General features: G+C 45.3%; 1 protein-coding gene across 4 annotated transcripts in view; it reads left to right on the top strand.

The window, feature by feature from the left end:
- tanc2b (tetratricopeptide repeat, ankyrin repeat and coiled-coil containing 2b) overlaps positions 1–23,548 on the top strand; it is a 121,837-nt gene that overhangs the window by 68,311 nt on the left and 29,978 nt on the right. For 3 of the 4 annotated variants that reach the window (XM_047338382.1, XM_035145402.2, XM_035145403.2), the window contains exons 6-9: positions 10,089–10,205; positions 15,133–15,281; positions 19,710–19,893; positions 20,675–20,923. In XM_047338382.1, coding sequence (XP_047194338.1) covers positions 10,089–10,205; positions 15,133–15,281; positions 19,710–19,893; positions 20,675–20,923 — 699 coding nt within the window. The remainder of the gene's footprint in view (positions 1–10,088; positions 10,206–15,132; positions 15,282–19,709; positions 19,894–20,674; positions 20,924–23,548) is intronic. The other variant, XM_035145404.2, reaches the window with a different exon arrangement.

Raw genomic sequence — 23,548 nt, forward strand, 5'->3', positions numbered from 1 at the left:
AGGTGGCGACACGCTGCTCTATGCAAGACGCCCCGGCTGTAAATCACACATCGGTGACACCTCTGTCCTTCTAAACCCCACATTTGTTTTTTCCGTGCAAAAATGTTACAAGAAGAATCTAATCATGAGCCGCACGCCGGGGTCGCCCTGAACTCGTCGGAGGGTGTTGTGTTCCCCGGTGATCCCCCGTCAATCGCGCGACCCGCTGACTTTCTGTTACCGTCAGGCGGCATTTTCAATAGAATCGGAATAAGTCAACGAGAGAGGCAATATGGCTCGACTTGGGTAACAACTCCCTGGGATCTAGAATTACCGTCTTTTATTATGATGAGGGAAATTGCAGTCAGTGCCGCCATTAGCAAGATGAAGTCACCCTCTTGTGTTCTCGATCTCCCCCAGGACCGAGCTCCAGTAAGTCAGCTTCTAGTGTCTGTGCCAGGTAACAACCTGCAATTAGGCCTGTTCCCCCAAAGCTTTCAAAACAGCTCCCGTATACCTTCTGCTGAAGAAATGTAACCCAGTCAAGTGCCGACCGTACAATTATAGACGCATCTGTTATCTCCCTCTCCTGGTAGACTTCTGAAGAAAGCTGTTTTAACCACATGCCCAGTCATCTCGCTGACAGCAGCATATTGCAAAAGTTTTAGAATAGTTATCAAACAAGCCACAGAGCAGAAATAGCCCTGCAGAAACTGAGACCGTTTGTTGATGCAAACAAAGAGTCTGTGTTTGACAAGCTACTGTGACACTTCGTTTACTTAACATACTTTTTTTTGGTGATGATGACGTTGGTGTTCCTCAAGGAACTCTTCTCAGCCCACTGTCTTTTACACATGATACCTCCTGGTACTGTGATCAGTGTCGATACACAGTTTAATATTTAACTTTTTAGAGAACATACCAATTCTGTAACCACACAAATTCACAGAGGCAGATGAAACTCCAGAGTTAAAGGAGGAGAAAACTGATTTTCTTCACGTCGGACTCAGTTGAAAGAGATGAACTTGTGAACTTGAATAAATATTCTGCCATCAGCCCAAGATTCACAGAATTAACAGCGACTTCAGACTCGGGGAGCTGAATCTTAATTTCAATTTGCTATAATAATATCAAGAGTCTTTAGCTGTGGGGACGTAGATAACCGCTTCTCCTGGAGCTTTAACAAATGTTCAAAGAAAAGAGCACATTAAGCTAGTGACTCTGTACTGGCTGAACTGGTTCTTATTGTTTGTTTTATCTTTAAACAACCTACCACCCTTATATCATCCCCACTTCTCTTATACTGGAGAGGTTGCGTTTTTCTGAAATAGCTTTTCCACTTGATCCTAGAATAGAAAAAGTTGCTCTGTCTTATGTTCTTCAATGAGAAAACCCATATTTTAAACTCCGCCTGGTTTTCATTGGCATTTGTTTGTTTGTCTGATAGTTCTCAGACAAAATACTGTTTGGACTTCTATGATTTCTGATATGTATGAGTGTGTGTATTTTTGTGTGGCTGCATTGAATTTAACGGGGCTTAGCGGAGGTATATGTATCTTTGCATGAGAGCTGCTGTATAAATAAAGTTACTATTACTGTCTCACCACCCCTGAGCGCGGCCGCTGCTTACGTTTGGTTTTACCTGGATCTTTAGCAGCACCGTCTGGGGAAAAAAGTGGAAAAGAGAAACCCGCAGTGTGCTATTAATAGCCGTGATAATGATTTGCTTACAAAACAGAGCAGTGGGTTACATACACCACCTCACTGCTTTCCGTGAATGCTGGTGGTGGAGAGCTGAGCAAACATTTTTCCTGCGATATACGCAAACGCTCACTCACAGGGGCCTCGAGAAGTGTGTTGTTGTGTGTGTGTACGCGTGTCCGTGCATATCCGAACCCCTTCCAGACGACTGCACAATGACACCAGCCTCTGCATTAGCATTCATCACTCGTCTGTCTGCCGTTAACTTATTTGCTCAGTCATTTCAGGGCGCTGAACCGCTATGAGGCATTTGTCTGGATCACAGCTCTGACTTTGTGCGGCTGCAGTCAGTCTGCTAACTACTGTACGTCTGCGGGGTTGCATAAGAGCAACGATTGATTACGGCGTTTGTCAGACATGAGAGGAATTCAGGGGCGGCGGCGGCGCAAAGGCGCCCTTTGCTGTTCATTTCATGTCCTGCTAAATATAGCAGCAGATGATCTCAACATCTTAATCAGAAGCTTAATTGGAAGCCTTAAAACTCAGTCATGTAGAGCATCTCCTCTTTTGTGGAGTTGTTTTAATTGAATTCCTTAATTGAAAAGCAGCGGAGAAAACTCAAAGCTCGTCCTGATTTTCTCAATGACGAGGGCGTGGTCGTCGGGTATGTGCAGCCTGCAGGTTAAAAATACTTCCACTAGGGACAGAGGTCAACGCAGCCCGGCTATTATTAGACCGCGGTGTCCTTGGCAATTACGCTACTTTCCCTCTGTTAAAGTGGTGTCACATTTAACTTCATAGCTCTGCTGGTGTATCCCCCAGACCTCAGGAGAGCCGGCCTCTGTGGCCCCCCTGCTGAGGAGGGGGGGGGGCGTGTGATAAGTTCGGAGTCAGGCCTCCGAGTCGTTCTGTCACAGAAGGAGCAGAACCATGTGAAAAGAAAGTTAACAGTTGCTGCCCGAGCTGCTACGGCGGAGACATAATGGCGGAGTCCTTCAAGAATGAAGGGATTGTTCACCAGAGTAGACAGCTGGCCACAAAGCTTTCAGTATGGACGTGAAGAGGAAACACACGACAGGGACCAAGAGATGTGACGGTAAAAAATAAAGCATCTCGGAGCAAATACAAGGTTCAGTTGGGTGAATTTTAATAAAACGACACACTATGTTTTTATTCCTCTCTTTATACAAGAGTGTGGTCTTTGAGTTTCAGAGCAGGCCTTGTAAATTTCACAGTCAGATTTTGTAATGCTTTAACTTTAAACCCTGTCAGATATCTTCAGCTTCAGCTCTTCTCCTTGTTGCTTCTGCTTCGGTTTCTGCTGGAAACCCAGTTTAAGTAACCACCCGTACCGGAGTCTCAAAGAAGTAAAGATAACACAGCCACAACGAGGGCAGGACAGTTACATTTGTCAACACCTGGCATTTTATTAGTTGATTGCTGATTAACAGAATCAGGCTGAGTGCGAGGAGAAGAGCTGAAGCTGGCGAGCTGGAAATCTGTCCAAGAAAGAAAATATCTGAGTGAAAGCACAAGCAGGAGTTATTTGAGTGCAAGCGCAGGGGTTGAGTGAAAGCATTTCAAAATCTGATCGTGAAATCAATAAGTCCTGAAAGACCCTCTTGAATAATGATTGTAAAAAAAAACATACATACTTGATAAATAACATTTTAAAATGCTATATATGTACAACAAGGGATAATAACAAGCTGGATTAAAAAAATGTGTATAAAAAAACTGAAGCTTCAACTGCTGATGGAGGATGTTCCTCATGTGGGTCCAACTTCAGTCGTAACTTGAGGAACTGCTTTGAAAGCCCCGTGCGAGCGGAAGCTAACTCTGATTCACTGTTAAGTTCTTTTCAAAAAGCTTTGTGAAAGATCTCTGTGCTTTCGGACTCTTCGGTGGATGAACAGCTCCTACGACAACATCTCCCCCTGCCTAGATCCAGGGCCTCCACATTATCCTGCTCATTTGTTGATGCAGCTTTGATATCACTGGTGAGCAGCATCCGAGCTCAATGAGGTTACGTGAAATGCTGAATTAACGGCTTTTTGGGGCGAGGGAGAGCTCGTCTAATGAAGGTTCTTAGAACATCAGCCCCTCCTTCCGCCCTCTTAAAATTCTGCCTGTGCTTCACCTTGCTTGGCTAATCCTCCCAGGGCTGTAATGATGGATACACACTCCCACGCAGACACTCGCACGCATGCACAAAAGAGGGAGAGGCAGCCAAGCTAATGGACTTACACTTGCTGCTGACTGTCAGCAGCCTGTGTTTTGAGGCTGGGACTGAAACGACTCGCTGTGTTGCACATCTGCATTGTTTTGTTCAACAAGTCAACAAGACGAGCGCACGAAAATCCTCTGAGCTCCCTGAGCCGGATAACTGTACACACGCTGGGAACAAGTCTCTGGGTCAGACATTAATAAAACAGGCGGAATTCATATGAAACAGCAGTGTTCAGTATTAAGTCCCCGACTGTTTATCAGCCACATCTGTGTGATTTTATTCATGGAAAATGCATCAAATGAGTCACAGAAGATTAAAATGTTTATAATTGAATTGACTAAATCTTTTGTACTTGCATCTCTTTTGAATTCATAAGCCTCCGTGTTAACAACCTGCTTTGTTGTCGAAGAGATTGTATTCAAAGTCCTGCTCGACCTTTTCACAGACGACACATGATCAATTACATTTTTACCTTTGCCAAGGAGGTCATGTTGTTATTGACGATAGTTTGTCTGTTGGATTCATTCAAAATAAATGTAGCATTTACATGGGCAATATTATCCATATCTTTTATTATTGTTTGTCACTGAAACAATGTCTTGATCATAGATTATCATAGAATATCCTGGATATGAACGTCGCCATCTTGAGCCATAGACATTATTTAAAACCAGTCAGCCCAGTAGTGATCAGGGGAGATTTTGATCATATAACTAATTACAACCAAATTGACTGGAATAATGTGAACATACATCCGTGTGACGAGAAATACCTAAAATTGAAAGTGTACTTTGACTTTTGACTTCTATTAACATGGAGGAGGCAGGGTTTTCCACCTCTATATACGATTTATCATCTTGATCTTGAAGATTTGAATACATTCTTCCAGCTCTATTGGGGGATATTCTATAAATGCAGGAACTCAAACATATGTAAATTACCTGTAAAGGCCTCTTCGTTGTCCTCACATTTTTAAAGAAACTTGATAATGTTGGTTTAATAGCTACAAAGCTCAAAGTGTCGGCTGCAGCGTCTTTCTGAGCTGAATTCTTCGAATAGCGAGGACGAGGGGAAGACCTGGTCCCGTGAAGCAGCTGAGAACCGTCAACACCGACGAGTTATTGGGATTATATCTCAGCAAATGCGTTGGGACCTTGAAGCTTTCAGTGTCGGTGGAATCTCCGTCTCCCTGCATTTGTTGCCGCCACCTCAGACAAGTGGACAGGACTCGTCATTTCCCCGTGCTCCGCTGTTGCCATAGCGACCAGGGCAGCGTGTTTGGTTTCTGTAGAGCTGTGCTTGCGTTGCAGACAGCTGGGCAATATACACGTCCACACCCACATTATTGTTCTATATATGTGTGTGTGTGTGCGTATGTTAGTGCGCGCACGTGTGGGCACATGTCTTTGTCTGAGCGTGTGCCCGAGGTGACATGTAACTGAGACACTGCAGACAAATACTGCGACGCTATGGAAATGTGTCTGTGCGCTCATCGGCCTCTTATCTGAAGCAAATGAGAAACTGTGCGTTGCATATAAGAGTTTCCGATTCATATTCACGTCTTGTCATGTGTTTGTTGAGAGCCCAGGTTGTGTCTGAGGGGACTGTCACGTTGAAAAGAAGCTTCGCTCTTTCATATGCACAACACCCCATGAATTTGAATCACAATATTGACTTAGGGCTTTTCTTTTTTTGTGTTGGTAATTTCACCAAAGGCATTGTGTGTGTGTGTCTGTGTGTTTGTGCGCTCGCTCGACAATCTTGGGAATAGAGATCAGCTCTTTTAAATTTTCACATTGCTGTGTAGCCTATTTATTGACACCAGTCTCTCTCTGCATCGCCTCCCCTCTCTCACTCTAATCTCACATGTACACTTGCATACGTGCCACATGCATATTCATATTCACACCCTCACATCCAGCGCATGTAACAAATATCTATTTCACGGCCACGTGCATCTGCACGCCCCGGACTAGATATATTTATTCATAAGCTCATTAGAGGAGTGGATTTGCCTGCTGCCATCCATCACACTGTCACCCATCCTCAGCCTGGCACAGTGACAACAGGAGAGGAGAGAAGTCCCTGGGATTTAGTCTCGTGGAGCCAGTGCTACAGAGGGGATTTACTCCAATAGACAGTGTCACTTCACCATTTTATAGAGGTGAGATCAGGGAGGCAAATACAAAAGGAATGGTAATCTCCCATCCACCGTAGAGTTTATCCAGAAATTGATATTCTGCAGGAGGAATAAAATGTTTAAAAAAAAGAAAGTCGTAGTCTCTCAGCGTAGATGTTCAGCACCACGGGAGCTAAAAACTGCAGAGTAAATGCAAAATCTGATTCTGCATGTGTATATATATATATACGAGTATCTCTGTGCTGATGCCCTTGCAGACACACAGTCACGTGAAGGCTCAGTCCTTCACACTCACCTTGTAGCTGGTTACAAGCTGTTGCAAGCTTGTCAGTGCAGGTGCAAGAGCAGCTTAATGATATAAGTCAGGGCTGTGGTGTGAAGGAGAAAATAGAGAAATGACTTGATTGACTTTGGTAAAGAATACTGAGCTCAACTATATGTTTCCACCTTTTCAGTGGCCTGATGTGGATTCCTCTCAAGCAGGGACAGAAAGGTACCATGTCAGAATGTATCATGTGCATCTCCCTCATGGTTTCTGTCATTGCAGTGGATCCAGTCGTGGATAACTCAGGTCCCTTCCTCCTCCTGGCTGTCAGCTGTAGTTTCTCACTGTGGCATCTGTGCTGGCTCCCTTCCTAGATGTGGTCGATTACCAGAGTCCTCTCCAGACCACACACACACACGCACATAGAGTATTAACACTATTTCTGTGTCTGTGTGTGTGTGTGTGTGTGTGTGTGTGTGTGTGTGTGTCAAGTGCACACATCTACTTCTCATGCATGCACGCAGCTCCGGTACAGAACTATCTGCCCCTTGCCAAGTGGAGTTTGTTATTGTTTGTTTGACTGAGTGTATGTGAGTGAGCAGAATGTCTCAAATCTTGACAACAGATTTCTGTGTTTTGTTGGAAACACAAAGAAAGACAAGGAAACAAAGAACAAGTCGTTTTTAGCGTCGATCTGGATCCAGGGATTCTTTTGGTTGGAAAACATTGCTATATGGGGCGCTGCAAAAATACCTGGTGCTTGCATCACATTATTTGTCAGTTTATCATCTCTGACAGATTTTCTGTGTTTTTCTTTCAGCCACAGGAATGGTTTGTCTCCAGGGATGAAATTGTCACTTGGTTGGTTGGTACTTCGACTGAAGGACATTCATACCCTCCACGGGAATGTTTTAAAAAACGTTAGTCCAGCACCAACATCAGGTCAAAGTTTCATGTTGTCAAATTTGTTTCATGAGCAAGTGCCTGCAAAACTAAGGACACTAACACTCTAGGCTAACATGCTACACAAGGACAATTCCAACATTATAAACATCACCATGTTAGCATCACTGTGCAGTACGGCCTCACTAACTAATGAAGTTCATTTCATAACAAAATGCTTCACAAGAAGAAGTAAAACCAAAAAATTTGAAAACTAGACAAGGACATTGGCCAGACGCTTTCACAAAGATAGAAGTTTTAAGGTTGTGTGGCTGAGACTTGTCGACACAAAGCGGTGCCAAGGGCGACGCTAGTTGTCAAGCGCCGTCATTGTTCAAATAGTAAATGATACTTGCAGCCGTCTGAGCACCCATGGGCGTGTTGGTCTTGAAATGAGCTGTGGTCAGGTTCATTGTTGTTTTGCGTCGCTGTCTTTAAACAGTGGGAAGCAATTTCACTTTTGCCAAACAAAAAACAGATGATGGTGAAGTCAGTGGTGCAGTGTTTTCAGGTGCATGAGATAACACATGCACCCATAGGCAGGTGCAAAGCTCCTATCATAACAACAATCTGACGTGTAAACACACTGGGGGTATTTAAGAGAAGGGGGGGGGTTGCTGCTCTAATTCCTTAGTTCTTGCCCAAAACACACACACATGATTAATTACAACACCACGAGTCTGATCCATGCACCTGCAGCAGTTAAACTAACAAAAATGGATTTGGACACGCCCTAAACGCACTCGCTCCATGTGCTTCAGACCGAGAGCTGAGATCATTAAAACAGAGCCCTTGGTCCTGTGCAGATAAAAATGAAGGATTACATGTTCCCCTATGGGTGGAGATGTTTTATCACTGACATATGTTGCGAAGCCCTTTTCAAAACCCATTGAATCAGCGAAAGTAATTGAAAGTTCAACAATTTGTAGGGTTTTAAATCACATTACCGATGGCGTAGAATGAATAGATGAACACAGATCAGCCACAACATTAAAAACACTCAAGTTGTGTTTTATTCATAAAGCAAAAAATCTGTACAGCTGCAGTTTGGTCTGATCTAACCAATGTCTCTCTGATAAACTAAGACACACAGTATATAGACGGAGGGGTAACTACACATTACACACACGCACGATCACGTACTGTACGATATACGAGCAGTAATTGTAACACGGGTCTTAAGCAGCCTGTGCTTGTTCTCGAGTCGTTGTTGCTTGAACACATGTTTCAGCTGCTCCTCGTGACTTCCTGCTCCTCCTGCTCCGGTACCGTGTTGCTGCAGCCGATAGCTTTGGACATGTGCACTCACCCGCGGTATGAATGGTTAACACTTGCAGCATATAGTGCATAATCGAGTTTAAACCCCTAATTTCAACCAGATTAGTCCATTATGGAGAAATTATGCTGAGCTCCTGCCCATCCCACATCCCCAGCAGTACAAAAAAAAAAAAGATTAGATAAAAGAAACTAGTCTTGTGTATAATTCAAACACAATCTGTGATTTTTACAGTAAAAAACCCTGCAAAGTTTTTCTACTAACTGCAGGATTACACTGAATGGATGTTTGCACATTGTCGGCTATAAGACTCCTCTCATTTTACTGCTGCCGCCGCCACACTGCACACGCACTCACCATATGCAGACTATAAGCTGGCGTGGGAAACAGCGCTGTGAATCCCTGTGCCGTGCCCGAGAACCCAGAAAAAGATCGTGTCACAACCAGCACCCACGGCTTTCAGCGCTCCCTCCCTCTGTCGCTGTGAACTTGGTGGTGAAGGGGCTCGTTTGATGTCTCAGACTTTGTGCTCGACTCAGGCGTGAGGACATTCCCAAAACAGATCTCATTTGCATCCTCGGTGTGATCATGACATTGGAGGAACTGACACAGCGGGCGTTTTCTCTGCAGAGATGTTCCGATGCCACTTTCACCTTCCTGATATCGATCCCGATACCTGGTGCCGATCTGATACCAGTGCATTTGCCGAAATAACAATGTATTTAAAGCTGTGTGAAATCCTGTATGGAAGTGATCAGTTTTATTGTTGTACGACCTGGCTCATGTTAAACCCTTTCGAAAAACAAATATATACAAAGAATGAATGCCATAGAACTTCTTTTATTATCGACAGAGACAGAATTAACTGAAAAAGAACACAAATAGATAAATCTAAGAATACACGACAATGAACACGACAGGTTTGTCAGTTAGCGCTCTTCCTTTGGGGGGGGGGGGGTCTTAGTCGGATTTATCGCGTAGTTTAAACGATGGGTTTCCTTTTTTCCTTTTGGCCTTGGTGAAGTCTTTGTGCTCTTTCGTGTGATGATTCATAAAAATGCTTCATGAGATCGGCAATGCTTGAGCCACAAAGAAGTGGCGAAGAAGAAGAAGAAGATTGCAGTTTCATCTTGGTTAAACTAATTTACTATCACGACGTGGTATTGGTTTGGTCCGACACCGGAATCGGAACATCTCAAATTCTCTGCACTCCATCTTTTGAGTTTTCTGAAACTATATTTTCAGTTTTCAGTTGGTGCATTGAGCTTCTTCTGGTTTAGAGGTTTCGCTTTAGCTCAGCACCCGACTGCCCACTCTGCTTGTTCGCTCCTGCTTTAGCTTTATTTGACCCGAGACGAATACAAACCTGCCTCAGAGAGCTTTGAGGATGTCTTCATTTTATCAGTGTGCTGCTTCAAGTTCATACTCTCTGTCTTCCTCCCTCTCTGTCCTGTCCCTGTCACTCCTCTCTTTCTTCCATCTCCCTGATCTGTGTGTGTCTGTCTGTGTGCATGTTGTCTCACTCTCTATATGTGTGTATGCTTTCTGCTCCCAGCCCCTCTGCGGAAAGCAAAGTTTGTGGAGAGCCCGCGCATTCCACAATCAGAGCTTGGCTCCCCTACACACACCTGCACCACTGCCAAGAATCCAGACCTGGACACATACTGCCCTGGTAAGTTTTTGGCCGGCTCATCCCTCATTCCGCTGTGTTGCTTTTCTGCATGTCGGTTCCTCGTTGGTCGGTTCCTGTCAGAGAGAGAGAGAGAGAGAGAGAGAGAAACACACACATACAGACAGCGATGAGGATCATTTGTCGGTTTTGCCAGTTATGGTGCAGGCTGCTGTGAAGATGAAAACATTGCTAAGGTCATTAATGGAGTAGCTGGTGCCCACTGTGTCCACCGTCATCTCCTCCTCCCTCTCCGTCGCTCTAATCCTCCCCCTCTGCCTCCCCACTCCGCTCAGCTCCTCGGCCGCAGAGCCTGTTTAGGTGGCACTGCCGTTTTCGGTTCACAGTCGGCGGTTGCTCTGTAATCCCGCGTCCAGATTTCCCCCCACCCCCCTTTCTATCCGTCCCTGTCAAACCCCTCCTCTCACCGGAGGGAGGACAGTAAAAAGGGTCACTCGAGGATAGCGCTCTGCTGAGATTTGGTTCGGGTATATCTGCCTTCTCATCTTGCCTCTCCTCTTCCTGTTGCTGCTGAGAAACGCAGCGTCAGCTTCCTGACCCGGCTCGTTGGCTCGACCTCTGGTGGCCCTCGGTCTCCACAGCGGAGCAGGACGATGCTGAGACGTCCTCCCGAGGTGGACGAAGACTCGAGGGAAACAGTGATGGGATGTTAGGGCTTAAGTGTCGTAACTTAGAAGGGAAATGGTTGACAGGGTGCTACCAGCTTTCTCCATCTGTCAGCCTCTTCTGCTGAGTCTCTGCTCAATGGGAGGTCTAAGTAGGTGATCTGTATTAGAGTATATAGTATAGTAGATAAGTCTAAATACTTTGTAGCACCGCAGGATGGAACCTTTAGTTTTAGCACCTGGATTTACATGCATGTTGGAAATCCCACGGATGGAAAAACTGTCGCTTTATTTCGCGTCACTCCCGCGAAGCCGACTTTGGAATAATCTATCGGTTGCGATGAGCGGCTATAAGCTGCTGCAGATGTGACATTTCGGGGGTTGAAGTGGTAATCTCTGCTGCACACGGAGGCAGCACAACAGTTGATCACAAACAGGAGCCCGCTGTCTGAACCAGGAGGGCCGAGACAAAGAGAGGGAGAGAGGGGGGAGAGAGTTTTCAGGCGTGACGTCTCACACCTCCCAGGTGGACAGATGGACATCTTAGCTCTTAACAAGGACTCGCTGGCACCAGTCGCAGCAGGGCAGTGACTTAAACATCTGATCGCGCTGCCGCTCCGAACCCTGCAGCTGACGCTCTCTGCTGCCTGGAAGGAAGTCAGGTATCAGCTGATTGTTACGAGCCCACAAAGAGATTTGCGGGGTCGTAAATATGGTTTGTGAATAATTTGTGAGGTTCGCTTGTAAAAATCCGCCTCCAGCCGTCCTCTGTACATTATGGAGTGAAAGCTTTTCTAATGATGTTAGAGCTCAACCTGCTTACAGCAAGTAGCGGGACTATAGGTGTGGATACTAATCCTGAGTCCTGCTGTGCTTTTATACCTGAGACATCGAAGTGTTGTTTTGTAGATAAGAAAACCGTGCACATGAGGAATGTGATATTCACTCCTGTTATCTCTTAAATCAGCCTTCCACCCCCTCGATGTCGTTGCCAGTGCACACGTGCAATATCTGTTCGTTGTTATTCATATCTTTATTACACCTGAAGCTCTGGAACAAGTGTGAATCTACCGCTCTGCAAATGTATTTACACCTTTTGATCAGACGGATTCCTCATGTCTGCATCTTGGCTTCTGTGTGGACTGAGTTAGAATTCCCAGGTGAACCAGGAGCCGCCGCATGGTTCATCTTCACCTGCAGCTCCGGGCCCCCCCCCGCTGATGCTAATCTCCTGCCCCCCAGTCCCCGTGCAGCACACATGCTTCCCTTCTCTCTCGGCTGCGCGAGGGTAGATCTGCGGACGGTCCGGGGGTAGAAGCGGAATGCGCCTGCACAGAAACATATTCCGAGCTGCGCGCAAAGATAGTTGCCATGGCAACCATCTGTCTCCTTCGCAGCTCAGGAATCCAATAGAGAGGAGGTGTGTGTGTGTGTGTGTGTGTGTGTGTGTGTGTGTGTGTGTGTGTGTGTGTGTGTGTGTGTGTGTGTGTGTGTGTGTGTGTGTGTGTGTGTGTGTGTGTGTGTGTGTACACAGTAAGGTGTGTGTAAGAGAAATAGAAAAATAAGATATTTTTTTTCATATTCAAATGTGTTCATTAAGGATTTCACGGTGTCACTGTGATGAGAGACGACGCTCCTCCCGGGTCGAGTGTCTCAGTGTTCTCGGCGCCGTCGTGAGGCTTTGAAGTCGCGTCTACATGTTTGTCGCCGGTGGCGTTAGTGAGAGGACGTGCGTGTGATTGTCATCATGTGTATTCAGAGAACAAAAATAAACCCATACACACAAAGAAATCAATACGAAAGCATTATGGTAATGTCCTGTATGTTTCCTCTTTGATAGTAACTCATTAGTGTTTGGTTACATTCAGAGGAAGGTTTAAAAACAGGATGTAGATGAAATGGTCTTTATTATCATCATCCAATCAAACGTTTAGATTCAGTTTTTATACTGACAGCTTTTTGACAGTGTAGTTGACAGCAGCATCGTGTGTTTGACTGTGTTATAGGTTTTATTTGGAGTGTGACAGTTACAGGATGCACAAAGGGGACGGTCTATGTTTAGCAGAAGGGAGGGACTGTGGGCTTCAGCGTCCAGATTAAGGATTTTGCTCCCACATGAGAAGAAACACACACAAACGTAATACACAAGAAGAAGAAAAGGGCAACGGGGGGAACAGGAAGTGAGAGCGACAGGTAGACAAAGAGACGGGTGAGAGGGACGAAGACAAACACTCACATCGAGGCCGAGAGAGACAGACAGAGCTTGATCACAGTCACGACCCAACCACCCCCCCCAGGAGCAGTTGACTAATCAGTGCTAATGTATTCACTGCTTACTACTGCCAGTCTGTCAACTGGGAGGCCTTCACTGCCTCCATGTCCAGACACACACACACACACACACACACACACACACACACACACACACACACACACACACACACACACACACACACACAACACACACACACACACACAACACACACACACTGGAACACACACGCACACACAAGGTTCAACGAGGAGACGTTTTGCTTTTCGCTCGTGTTCCCCTGTGATATTAGATGTAGGTGCAACATCCATCTGATTCCATCTACCTGCAGCTTCTTCATTACTGCCCCCTCTGGGAGTCTGTGACCTTGGAGGCCTTCGTAAACGTATTCAGCTCCGTGTTAAGTGTATCCAGCTGCATTACTGAGCAGCCATATCCATCTCATCAGAGCTCATATACGTAATTAGCCGCTTTGGACCTAATATGCTGTGATTAGCTCATTATTGGTGGCTGCTGTGTGTGCGTGTGTGTTTTTTTTTTTGAGGCACAGCAACATGTCATCTCCATTTGCTTCAAAGCTTCCTCAGGAAACACCCGTCTTCCTCGCTTGCTCTTGGAGTAAATGGAACCAGGACCCTGACTGGCCTGGCTGTCCGTCCACCGGCGAGCGGCGAGGGGAGTCCGAGCTTTAGTCTGCAGGTTCCCTGAGCAGACGAGAGTGAGAGGCCCACAGGCTTCAGACGAGCTGTCTGTCCTCAGAGAGGTGGAGCTGTGGCCGGGCCTGTCTATTGGTTGTCAGTCAGGATTCAGCAGCAGCTACCTGTCAGTCTGGTTCAACCTGTCCTGCAGGAAACCCAGCGAGGAGAGCAGCAGCAGAGAGCGGTTAGCCCGGCTGCTAGCTGTCTCCTCGCCACAGCTTATTTAAACAAATAGCCATCTCGTTCTGTCGCCGTCAATGTCCTCAATGTCGAGGCCAATTCAGCGGTTGATACAATCCAATTACAGCTGTTTGTGTTTCGCCACCAGTTACTCCTTCTACGACCAGGGAGAGTAATTAGAGTGATACTAGTGAATAAAGTGACATTGAATTGAATTTGATATAGTCGGGACCTCAGGGGGGGGCGCCACGGCCAGGTGTTATTGGAAAAACACGACACCACAGGTGACGGCTTGTTGTGGGCTGGGCAGTAACCCGGCAACACGGGAAAAAAGAGATTAGTTTGTTAAGGGATCTTAGTTTTTGGGTTCCGGGTTCATAGTTGGCAACTGAAATACCTCAGCTCCATGAGCGTGTGTTTGCTTGTGTGCGTGCGTGTGTGTGTGTTTTGATCATCTGATCATCACGCAGGCTCACCCTGGTGTTGTCTTTTCTCTCTTTAGTGCTCGCAGTCCTCTGTAAACAGGATAAGGAGGATAAGGAGGTGGATACACACCCACTTTGTCTTGAAAAGTCACACGCCGTTGCTCTCTCACTCTCCCTCCCTCCCTCCCTCCCTCACACACACACACACACACACACCAGGTGAAGGGCGTATCTCATTACACAGGGCGCAGTGGTGACGAGTGGTGCGGAAGGAGTTGCCGTCAGTGTTGATATGGCTTTTGCTCGTCGGCGTGGAGAGAGGGGGCTTTTGTAAACAGTTTGAACGGATTATCGTACTTGTGGCTGAAGGGATTTTGGACTTTATGTAAGCAGACGCCGAAAAAAAACAAAAAAAGTCCAGCTGTTGAGGAATGAGTGTGTAATGCACAGCTCTGAGCTCCAGCAAAACTCAGGTAGGGTGTTTTTCATTTCATTTCCTGAGCGCAGGTGCTGTGTATCCTCTGTCCAGGTCCGTTGTGAAAGAAGAGCGTGTGTTTCTAGAAAGAGAGAATTAAGTGGGTTTTTTCGAGCCGTGTGAAAATGTCAAAAAAAACCTACTGCTGTGTTCCTGCCCACCACTGACACATATTCTCTCTCTCTCTCTCTTCATCTCTCGTCTTCTCTCTCTTCCACCTCCTCCTTCCTCCTCCCATCGCTCTGCCTCTGCAGGGGAGTCAAGCCGGGAGCTGGGCCCCCCTCCGTCGGTGGATGAGGCAGCCAACACATTGATGACGCGCCTGGGTTTCCTTCTGGGAGACAAAGCGAGCGAGGGGCCAGCCGGCAACCAGTACAGCATGGAGGAACCCGAGGCGAGACAGGTAATGGTGCCGCTAATGAATTAGAAATCCTTTCCAGGAGCCTCGGGGTAAAAAAGGAGACTTGGAAACATTGCTTGTGGTTGGACTGGTGTCAAAAATCAATCAATCAACCTAAACGCTTGATATGCTTTATCATAAGGTTTTATGATAAAGGTGAGGTTTTGCTTGGGAACTTGATCCGTTTTGACATTTATCTTGGTAACATCCTTGTTTGCACTCATTTTGGAAGTCAGGAAAAACCAGAAATTCTCAGACACGATTCATTCCTGCCTTTCCATAAAACATCACATATCTGTAACTAGATTTCTATTCAACAGATGTTGACTTGCAGCAGGCTGCTCCTAAAGCTTCTCTCCTGCACCCAAACCTTTCTATTTACCAGTTGTGCAACAAACAGCTCTCGGCACAAGGATCCTGCTTGAAGCCCTGTAGCAGATCCCCTCGTTTCTCTACCTAAACCTGATTTGACGGGTGTGAGTTTCCCCAAACTGAGGGAGAAACACAGAGTGAGAGGGAGAAACGAGGAGGAGGGGAGGGGAAAGAAGGGGGCGAAACTGTTGCATGAAGTATTTGGAGCAGGCTCAGGTACGAGGTTTCCACTAAAGCAGTGTGGATAAGCGATTACAGGCTGATGGTCTGCCTGTGCTCCATGTGAGCGCTGCAGTGGGGGTGTTTGAATTGAGAGAGGTTTATTCAAGCGGCACTTTTTGGAGACGTGACTCATACGAGAGCACCGTGTTGAATCGTTCACGCAGCACAAACGTATTAGTGTGGATATCTGCTCCAAATGCTGTTCTACACGTTGTCAATCTGTTTGACTCATTAGACAGCAAAAGATTACGAGAACAACATCTGATGAGCAAATAAGAGAGCAGGCTTTTGTTGGTATTGTTGTCATTTATTTAGGATTTACTTGCTTTCAGTGGACGTCGGGAAGTTAGTAACGTTTTTACTTCTGCCAACGGATTTCCACGAAACTCGATGGATCAGAAAATCTAAATGAGAGTTGACGATATTTTTGTTTTGCTTTATTTGTCCAATTATCATATTTATTGGAAGTAAAGGTATTAAAATAGCTAAAAATCTTAATTTTCAAAAAACTTAATTTTAGTATGTAGAATTAAATTAAACTGAATGTACATAATATATTTTTGTATACATAACATCAAAAAATTGAGTAGACAATACTCAAAAATAGTTGAGCTGAAAATTTAAATATTAAGATATATTTATATTAATATATCTAAAACATAACAAGTACACTTAACTTAGACTTCACTTAAAAATTATTCGTAGACAACTTAAAAAATGTGTCTAGATTTACATGAAGATATTTCTTGCAACCCCTTGGCACATGAAATTAAATAAATTCAACAAAACACTTAGTGTGTGTAATTTGGAGCATATATATACATTGTATATTATACTGTAGGTAATCAACAGTAAAAATCACAAAAAGGAACCACAGGTTGAGGGTTTGACATTATTTTTCATATCCTATCGTCGTGGTTAAATTCCTTCAGTAGCTGACGTCTGCAGGACCTCAGCAGCTGAAGGAACAAGGTGACCTTAACTCGCAGACACACTGCAGTTAATTGCCTTTCGTACTCTCGTGCTCTCGCTCCCCGAATAGATGCAGCGTTCCCAAGTTCAATCCAATTCTCGCGTGGCATTTAAGGTCAGGCCTGCACAAGACGAGGTTCATTAGCCCGCCGGATGGAGCTGCGCTGTCGCCGAAGGGCGCGCAGAGGTCTGAAGGTGTATCCATTCGTGTGTGTGTGTGTGTGTGTGTTCGGTTTGCGACCAGGTCAAGCTCCTGTAAACATGACACTCGAGCGCTCCCATGCACTAAGAGAGCAGAGTCCACCGGTGAATGAAAGAGCAAGTTGTTTCTCATTCTCTCAGTCAATCAGTTGGACACAGACAGCAGGGGCTAGAGGTCACATGTCCTGATAGACAGCGTGTTGATGATGTGTTTACAGATGTTGTGTGTGATCCTGTGGCTCAGGAGGAACAGAGGCTCATCCACTAACGTCTCCTCGGGCTAAATACTGAACCCCCACGTTGGGTGAATGCGACGTTATGGTGGATAACATTGGGAAAGAGCTTTATAAAAACTGTCCATTTACACTCCGTCAAGGCCAGTGTTTGTGTTTTGTTTCTGACAGATCTGAGTGCTTATTACTGAGCTCCTAGCGAGTCATGTTGTGTTGGAAAGCTTTACAATATATCGACGTGCGTTTCTAATATTCTTCCGCCTCATGTTTGTAAATTGACGGAGCAAAACCCTCAGTCTGATTGTGTCCAGTGGCTGTAAATAAGATTATGATAACACCTTCCTGACAGTGTCGATCAAAACTGAACATTATCGTTGACAAGGGAGAACGCACGGCTGAGCTTTTGTTTCTGCAATTTGATGTCGATCCAAATAAAAATCTGGATCTTTTGGGATTTGCTCGCAGTGCAGCTTTTGGGGATGACGATGGATCAGGGCAGCACTTTGTTTTGGACACTAGTGGATGGATCGCTGTGACATTTTGCTCCAGATATCCCTGGTTTCCTGAGGATAAATCCTGACGCCGATCCTCTGACTCTCTCTTCCGTTTCAGCTCCAGTCATTTGGTTTTAAGTGAAATGGGTTGAAAACTGACTGAATCGATCGCCATTAAATAAAGTGCTCAAATTCAGATTTGCCCTCAGGATTAACTGGAATAATCTCATGAAGGACTTTTTAATCCGTCCAAAACTTTGGTTTATGATCAAATTCGGCCCAAAATCTAATGACAGCCCCATCAGCTGCAGCTTTTTTTAGGGCTTTTTCTCAAATGAAAACACGACGTCACAACAAAGCCTCACTGTGCATGACTACAGTTTTCAACAGGTGCTTGTTAATTCACTGAGTTTCACTTGAGGAAGTGGAGTTGAGCCGACTGATCACGTGTTTGATTGACGAGCCTCAGCCACCCCAGCAGATAATTGACAGATCGATCGATGATGAAAATAATGATGAGGTGCAGCCCTGCTCCTGACTGTAAACATGTGGGTGTGGGTATCAGCTCAGTGCGTCCTGTCAGTCTTCCTCCCGCACATGAAACGAGACTTAATTTTTAATTTTGTTCCGAGCACGACTTCGCTGCTCCTCCTGTTCTCTGTCCGTCTTCACCCCAGTGTTGACCTGATCTCTCTCTCTCTCTCTAACTGTTGAATAGACACCTCCTTGTGATTCTGTGTTTCAAATATTCGGCATTCCTTGTTTTTCTTGTGCTTCTGTATATCCCTGTGTGTGCGTGGATCTCTTTGTTACGTGTGCCTGTGTGTTTGTGCACCTGTGGGTCCTCGCAGCAGCAGATTAGACACAGCGGAGTGTTTTTTATTTTGTTCCCCCCGTGGTCTCTCGTCTCCTCACCTGAACCGAAGCAGAAGAGGGTCACAGCAGGGGGCCCGAACAATGCTGGGGCTGGAAAGGACACACAGTCACTTGCTTTTTTTAGACTTAATTGTAGTCATGGCAGTCAAGATGAAAACAAATGAAAATAGATCTGTCAGTGAGCATAAGATCCTGTGTTCAAAATCATGTTATTTATTACCTCCGCCAACAAGGTTTTTGCTGGTTTGTTTGTTATTGAGCAAGATTATGGAAAAACTACTGGAGGGATCACCAGGAAAGATGGTGGAACTTGGTGGAAGGATGGCTCATGAGTCATGGAAGAAGCCATTAAACGTTGCTGCAGATCTGCATCAGTTTTCCCGTCTCAATGAAAAAAATCTGGCGTGTTCAGGGAAATGATGACGATATCTATGCGTGTGTGAAATTTGACGCAGTTACTTCAGTTTGTTTTAAGGGTTGTTCCACACCTTCAACAAACCTCCCCTCCTCACTACATTTACATGTTCTGCATCACATGTCTGTTATGTACACAACATCTGGTTTGTTCTGCCAACTCAGTTCTATTTGTATAGCACCAAATCACAACAAACATTATCTCATGGCACTTTATATAATAAGATCCATCCGCAGTATAATTTTTAACATTAGTACACTGACTGTAGATGTTACAGGTGGTTTGAGTATTTAAACACACTGGATACTTGTATTTTTATACTTGCTGTGTAGTATTGTCTGTTTTGTGAGGCAACTTCTCACAAAAATGCCACAAATCATTAGATATTATGATGATTACTGTGTTTTTGTGAGTGTGGGGGAGAGACGATCCTAAGAAGGACTTGACTCATGTGGTGAAAGCAGCGGGGGGAGCTTTTGAAAGCTGCAATATTGAAATGACATTTTCCTTTGTTTCTGACTCAGACATAAAAAGTTCAGACATTGTACTTTGCCACGTGTTCTCATTGAGCTCATTTAAAACCAAACGGAGCTCATGAAATGTGATTTTTTTTAAAAAAATTTTTGTATCTGCGACTCCGTTCCAGGGCCAGAACCAGAGGATCAGCCCGTGCTCCACCCTGACCAGCAGCACTGCCTCCCCCCCTGCAGGCAGCCCCTGCTCCACCCTCCCCCCTGCCATGCCAGGCCAAGCCGGCGGCAGGGACTGCGCCTACGGCTCCGTCACCAGTCCCACCTCAACACTGGAGAGCAGGGACAGCGGGATAATCGGTGAGTTTTGCTGCACTTATTTACAAATACATGTATAAAGGTATATAAAGGATAAGACTGGTAAACACTTCCCTGCTGTGTATGTGGCACCTGCTGTGGTGGATACACAATAAATCCTAATAACAATAGATTAGTGGTGAAAATGCAGGCGAGGCAGTGGCATCATAAAAGAAAATAAAGACAAATCTACAAAACACGTGATGCCAGCTACAAAGTCTGGAATCCGTGAAGAGATAAAAGCCTGTGACAGTCAGCAGGAACATGCCCGAGGTCGTAGCTTGATGTTCTTTTAACCCCAAAATGATTATATCTCACTGCCAGAGCCGTCCCTATTGGTCGATAAGTAGAAACCAGGGCGTGGTTCACATTGAGATTTGGTAAAATGAATGAAAACGATTCCTCACTTCACTCCTCTCTGTCTGAGTTTCTAGTCAGGCTGTGGTAACCTGTCATGAACCCGTCTGCGGAAGATGACTCAAGTGCAAATGTCATGTAGACATCAGCTGGGTCATTCCTGGACTGTTAGTATAAAATACTACGTCAGGACTTATGTCATTCAGTGTTTCCTGGTAACAGCTGCGGTTTGATGATGCAAACATCACATCAACAAGCCGCAGGTGGATTCAGAGCAGCGGTAAATGTACGAAAGCAGATGTGTTGGGTAAAGGAAGGAAGGAGAATTAAATTCAAACAAACCCAGTGTGGAAATGGACTAAAATTAAAGCTAAATGTTGTATCTGTATGCGCAGCACTGATGACGCTATCTTTCCTTCTGTTGCAGCCACTCTGACCAGCTATTCCGAGAACATGGAGCGAGGCGGCAAATACGGCGAGGGCTCCCGGGCCAACCTCAAGCTGTGGCAGTCCCAGAAATCAGGCATGGACTCGTTCCTGTACAGGGTGGATGAAAACATGACAGCCTCCACTTACAGCCTCAACAAAATCCCTGAGCGCAGCCTGGAGAGCATGTCCTCCCACTCCGCCCACTCCATCCCTCTGTACCTCATGCCCCGCCCTAACTCTGTGGCAGGTGAGTCCCTTCCTCGTTCCTCCCCCCGCTCTCCCTGTGAAAGGCAGCAGTTACTTAGCGGTGCATGTGCATGCAGTAAATATTCTGCCAAGATGGAGAGCTGTCTCTGGCAAAATTGGATTGAACTGCTGGTTTTCAGTCCTCGTGCTCCCTCTTCACTCCTATCAAGCTTTCTCTCCTTGCCTGTTTTCTGCCGAGGTGAACTGTGATCCCTCCCTTTGAATTCCTCCATGTCCGACTGTGTGGCCACAAAATGCAGCAATGAAACCCTGTTGAGAAGAGAAGAATATATCTGTGGTTTGGAGGAGCAGCTTCACACAAGGTTAAAACTGTTAACAGCGAGAACCATAAGATTTTATTCGTCATATTTCTGCCAGATGCTCCCCAAACTCATCTGCCAGAACGGAGCCAATGAAATGCCGTGTTCTATTAGACTGGAATGCTATCAACTCTGGTTATTAAGAGGTGATGTCATTCTGAGGGCGGAGCTCCGAGGTGGAACACGGCATAAACCCCTCCTCTTTACAGTCACTACATTACTATCTCGTCTCTCATTGGCTATTAGTAGTAACAATCCAGATTTTTAATATACAAAACTCACATATTTTTATATATGAGTGGGACTAGTGCAGTCCTCATTCTCAACCTGCCTGTTCAGGAGGCCAATATTCAATTACCGGATATAAAAATATGCTCCAGACCACATTTCTCCTGAAAATCTGTGATGAATCAACTTTAACTTCCAAAAATCTGAGCCTGGCCTTTTGAAAGAGCTGCATTATGGTTTGATTTGATTCAATTTGTTGAGTCAGTTTTATAAAGAATCTAAATATATGTATATTTAGTGAGGAAATAGCTAGGTTGGATTTTTGGGGGAGCTGCAAATCCGCAGTGGTATTTATTTCTCTAAACTCTCATCCCTCTCGTGTGGAGTGAAACCAGAGAGCAGGAGGAAGGGAAATAAAACGGCTTCAGCAGAACGTACTGGGAGAATATCGCATAAGGAAAGCTTCCATTTGTGTTGCTGACAGGGGTCTTATTGATGTGTGTTGTTGTCGACCGCAGCTGCTTCAGAAAGTTCTCCCAAGTAGCAGTAAATATATCAGGAGAAATGCAAGTTTCATAACGCCGAGGCCGCCCTAATGGGCCTGATTGTATTATTGTTCTCATCATCAGACGATGAGCTCCACTCTGCACTTCTCGCACTACCACTGGAAAAAAAGTGTGTCTGCACGTACCGCGGACACACACGCCTGCATTTCACTAAACACTGTAAATGTGCCTGACGAGGCCCGTCGCCGCGGCCGTGACCCGCTCTTTATGCTGGTCATGCTCGGCTGTTTGACACGGCTGTCTGGCAGCGCCGCGACTCTGCCGGGTTTAGAGATGCACCCTTGATCTCATCGCCGCCCCTCAGTGCCCAGACCTTCAAAAGATACTGAGCTAGAGCTGCAGACAGATTTAAAAAAAAAAAAACATGAAAAACTATGAGCTGCAGATGATGCAAACAAAATAAAATAGAGGGGGAGTGAGGAAAAAAAGGCGTTTGTGTTTGTCAGGAACAGGAATTCCATATCGAGGAGAGGGATGGATACATGCGGAAGAGGAGTGGAAGAGAGTTTCATAATCTCTCTCTCTCTCTCTCCCTCCTCTCTCCTCCACAAAGAATTATTAGAGGATGCAGGGATGGGAGGGAGAGAGGCAGGCTGAGGATTGGCTGGGCTCACGCAGCAGTGGAACATCAAAGCCCCAGGCATTAACCGTTTCTATCCCCCAGAGTGACAGAGAGACACTCGCTTTGAAGTGCGGGGCCAGAGAGGGAGAGAGATACGGAGCGCGAGCAGAAGGCGACTGGGGAGGAAAATGAGGAGGGAGGCGGGTGGTGGTGGTGGTGGGGGGTACTCTATTACCTAATGAAGGCAGTGCGTTGGCAGAGCTGAAGATGGATACGGAGGAAGGAGTAACCGAGACCGAGTTATCTCTACCTTTGTGGTGATGGAATTTAGAGACGAGTGAATCTCTCAGTTGTTTTCCAAGTTTTCATTCAGGGAAATATATATATATATATATATATATATATATATATATATATATATAAGCAAGGACAGAGAAGAAGAGCAGGGACCTGCTCTGCTTGTATAAAGCAAAGATCCCTACAAGATGAATCCACAAAGGGATGTTCAGGAGATTCAATAGTGCTAAAGTCAGGGAGGATGAGGAAGATGAAACCTTATGAAACCACATTTAAATTCACTGCATCCAGATTTTTCTTTCGGATCTTCACCAAAATTTCATGGGTTCGTTCCTGATCCAAACCGCTTACTTCCTCCAAATTTCATGGTAATCTGATTTGTCATTTTTGTGTAATGCTGCTCACAAACAGACAAACCTTGGCAGAGGAAACACTCAATTGATATTAAGCAGACACCTGACTTTTAAGCCCCGTTAACATCTGGTATTTTCAGGCTGTTTGAATCTGGATATGAAATTACATTTGCATTTAAACAAAAAACAAACCCCAGGTGAAGAGAGGCGGCGCCACAGATGTCTCGGTGCGTTATTTAATCACTGTGTGCAGCTGAAAATACGTCGTTTTTGGTGGATTTGCTCAAAATTTGACTTTAA

The sequence above is a fragment of the Hippoglossus stenolepis genome, chromosome 21 (genome assembly GCF_022539355.2).
Source record: "Hippoglossus stenolepis isolate QCI-W04-F060 chromosome 21, HSTE1.2, whole genome shotgun sequence".
Taxonomy (NCBI): Eukaryota; Metazoa; Chordata; class Actinopteri; order Pleuronectiformes; family Pleuronectidae; genus Hippoglossus; species Hippoglossus stenolepis.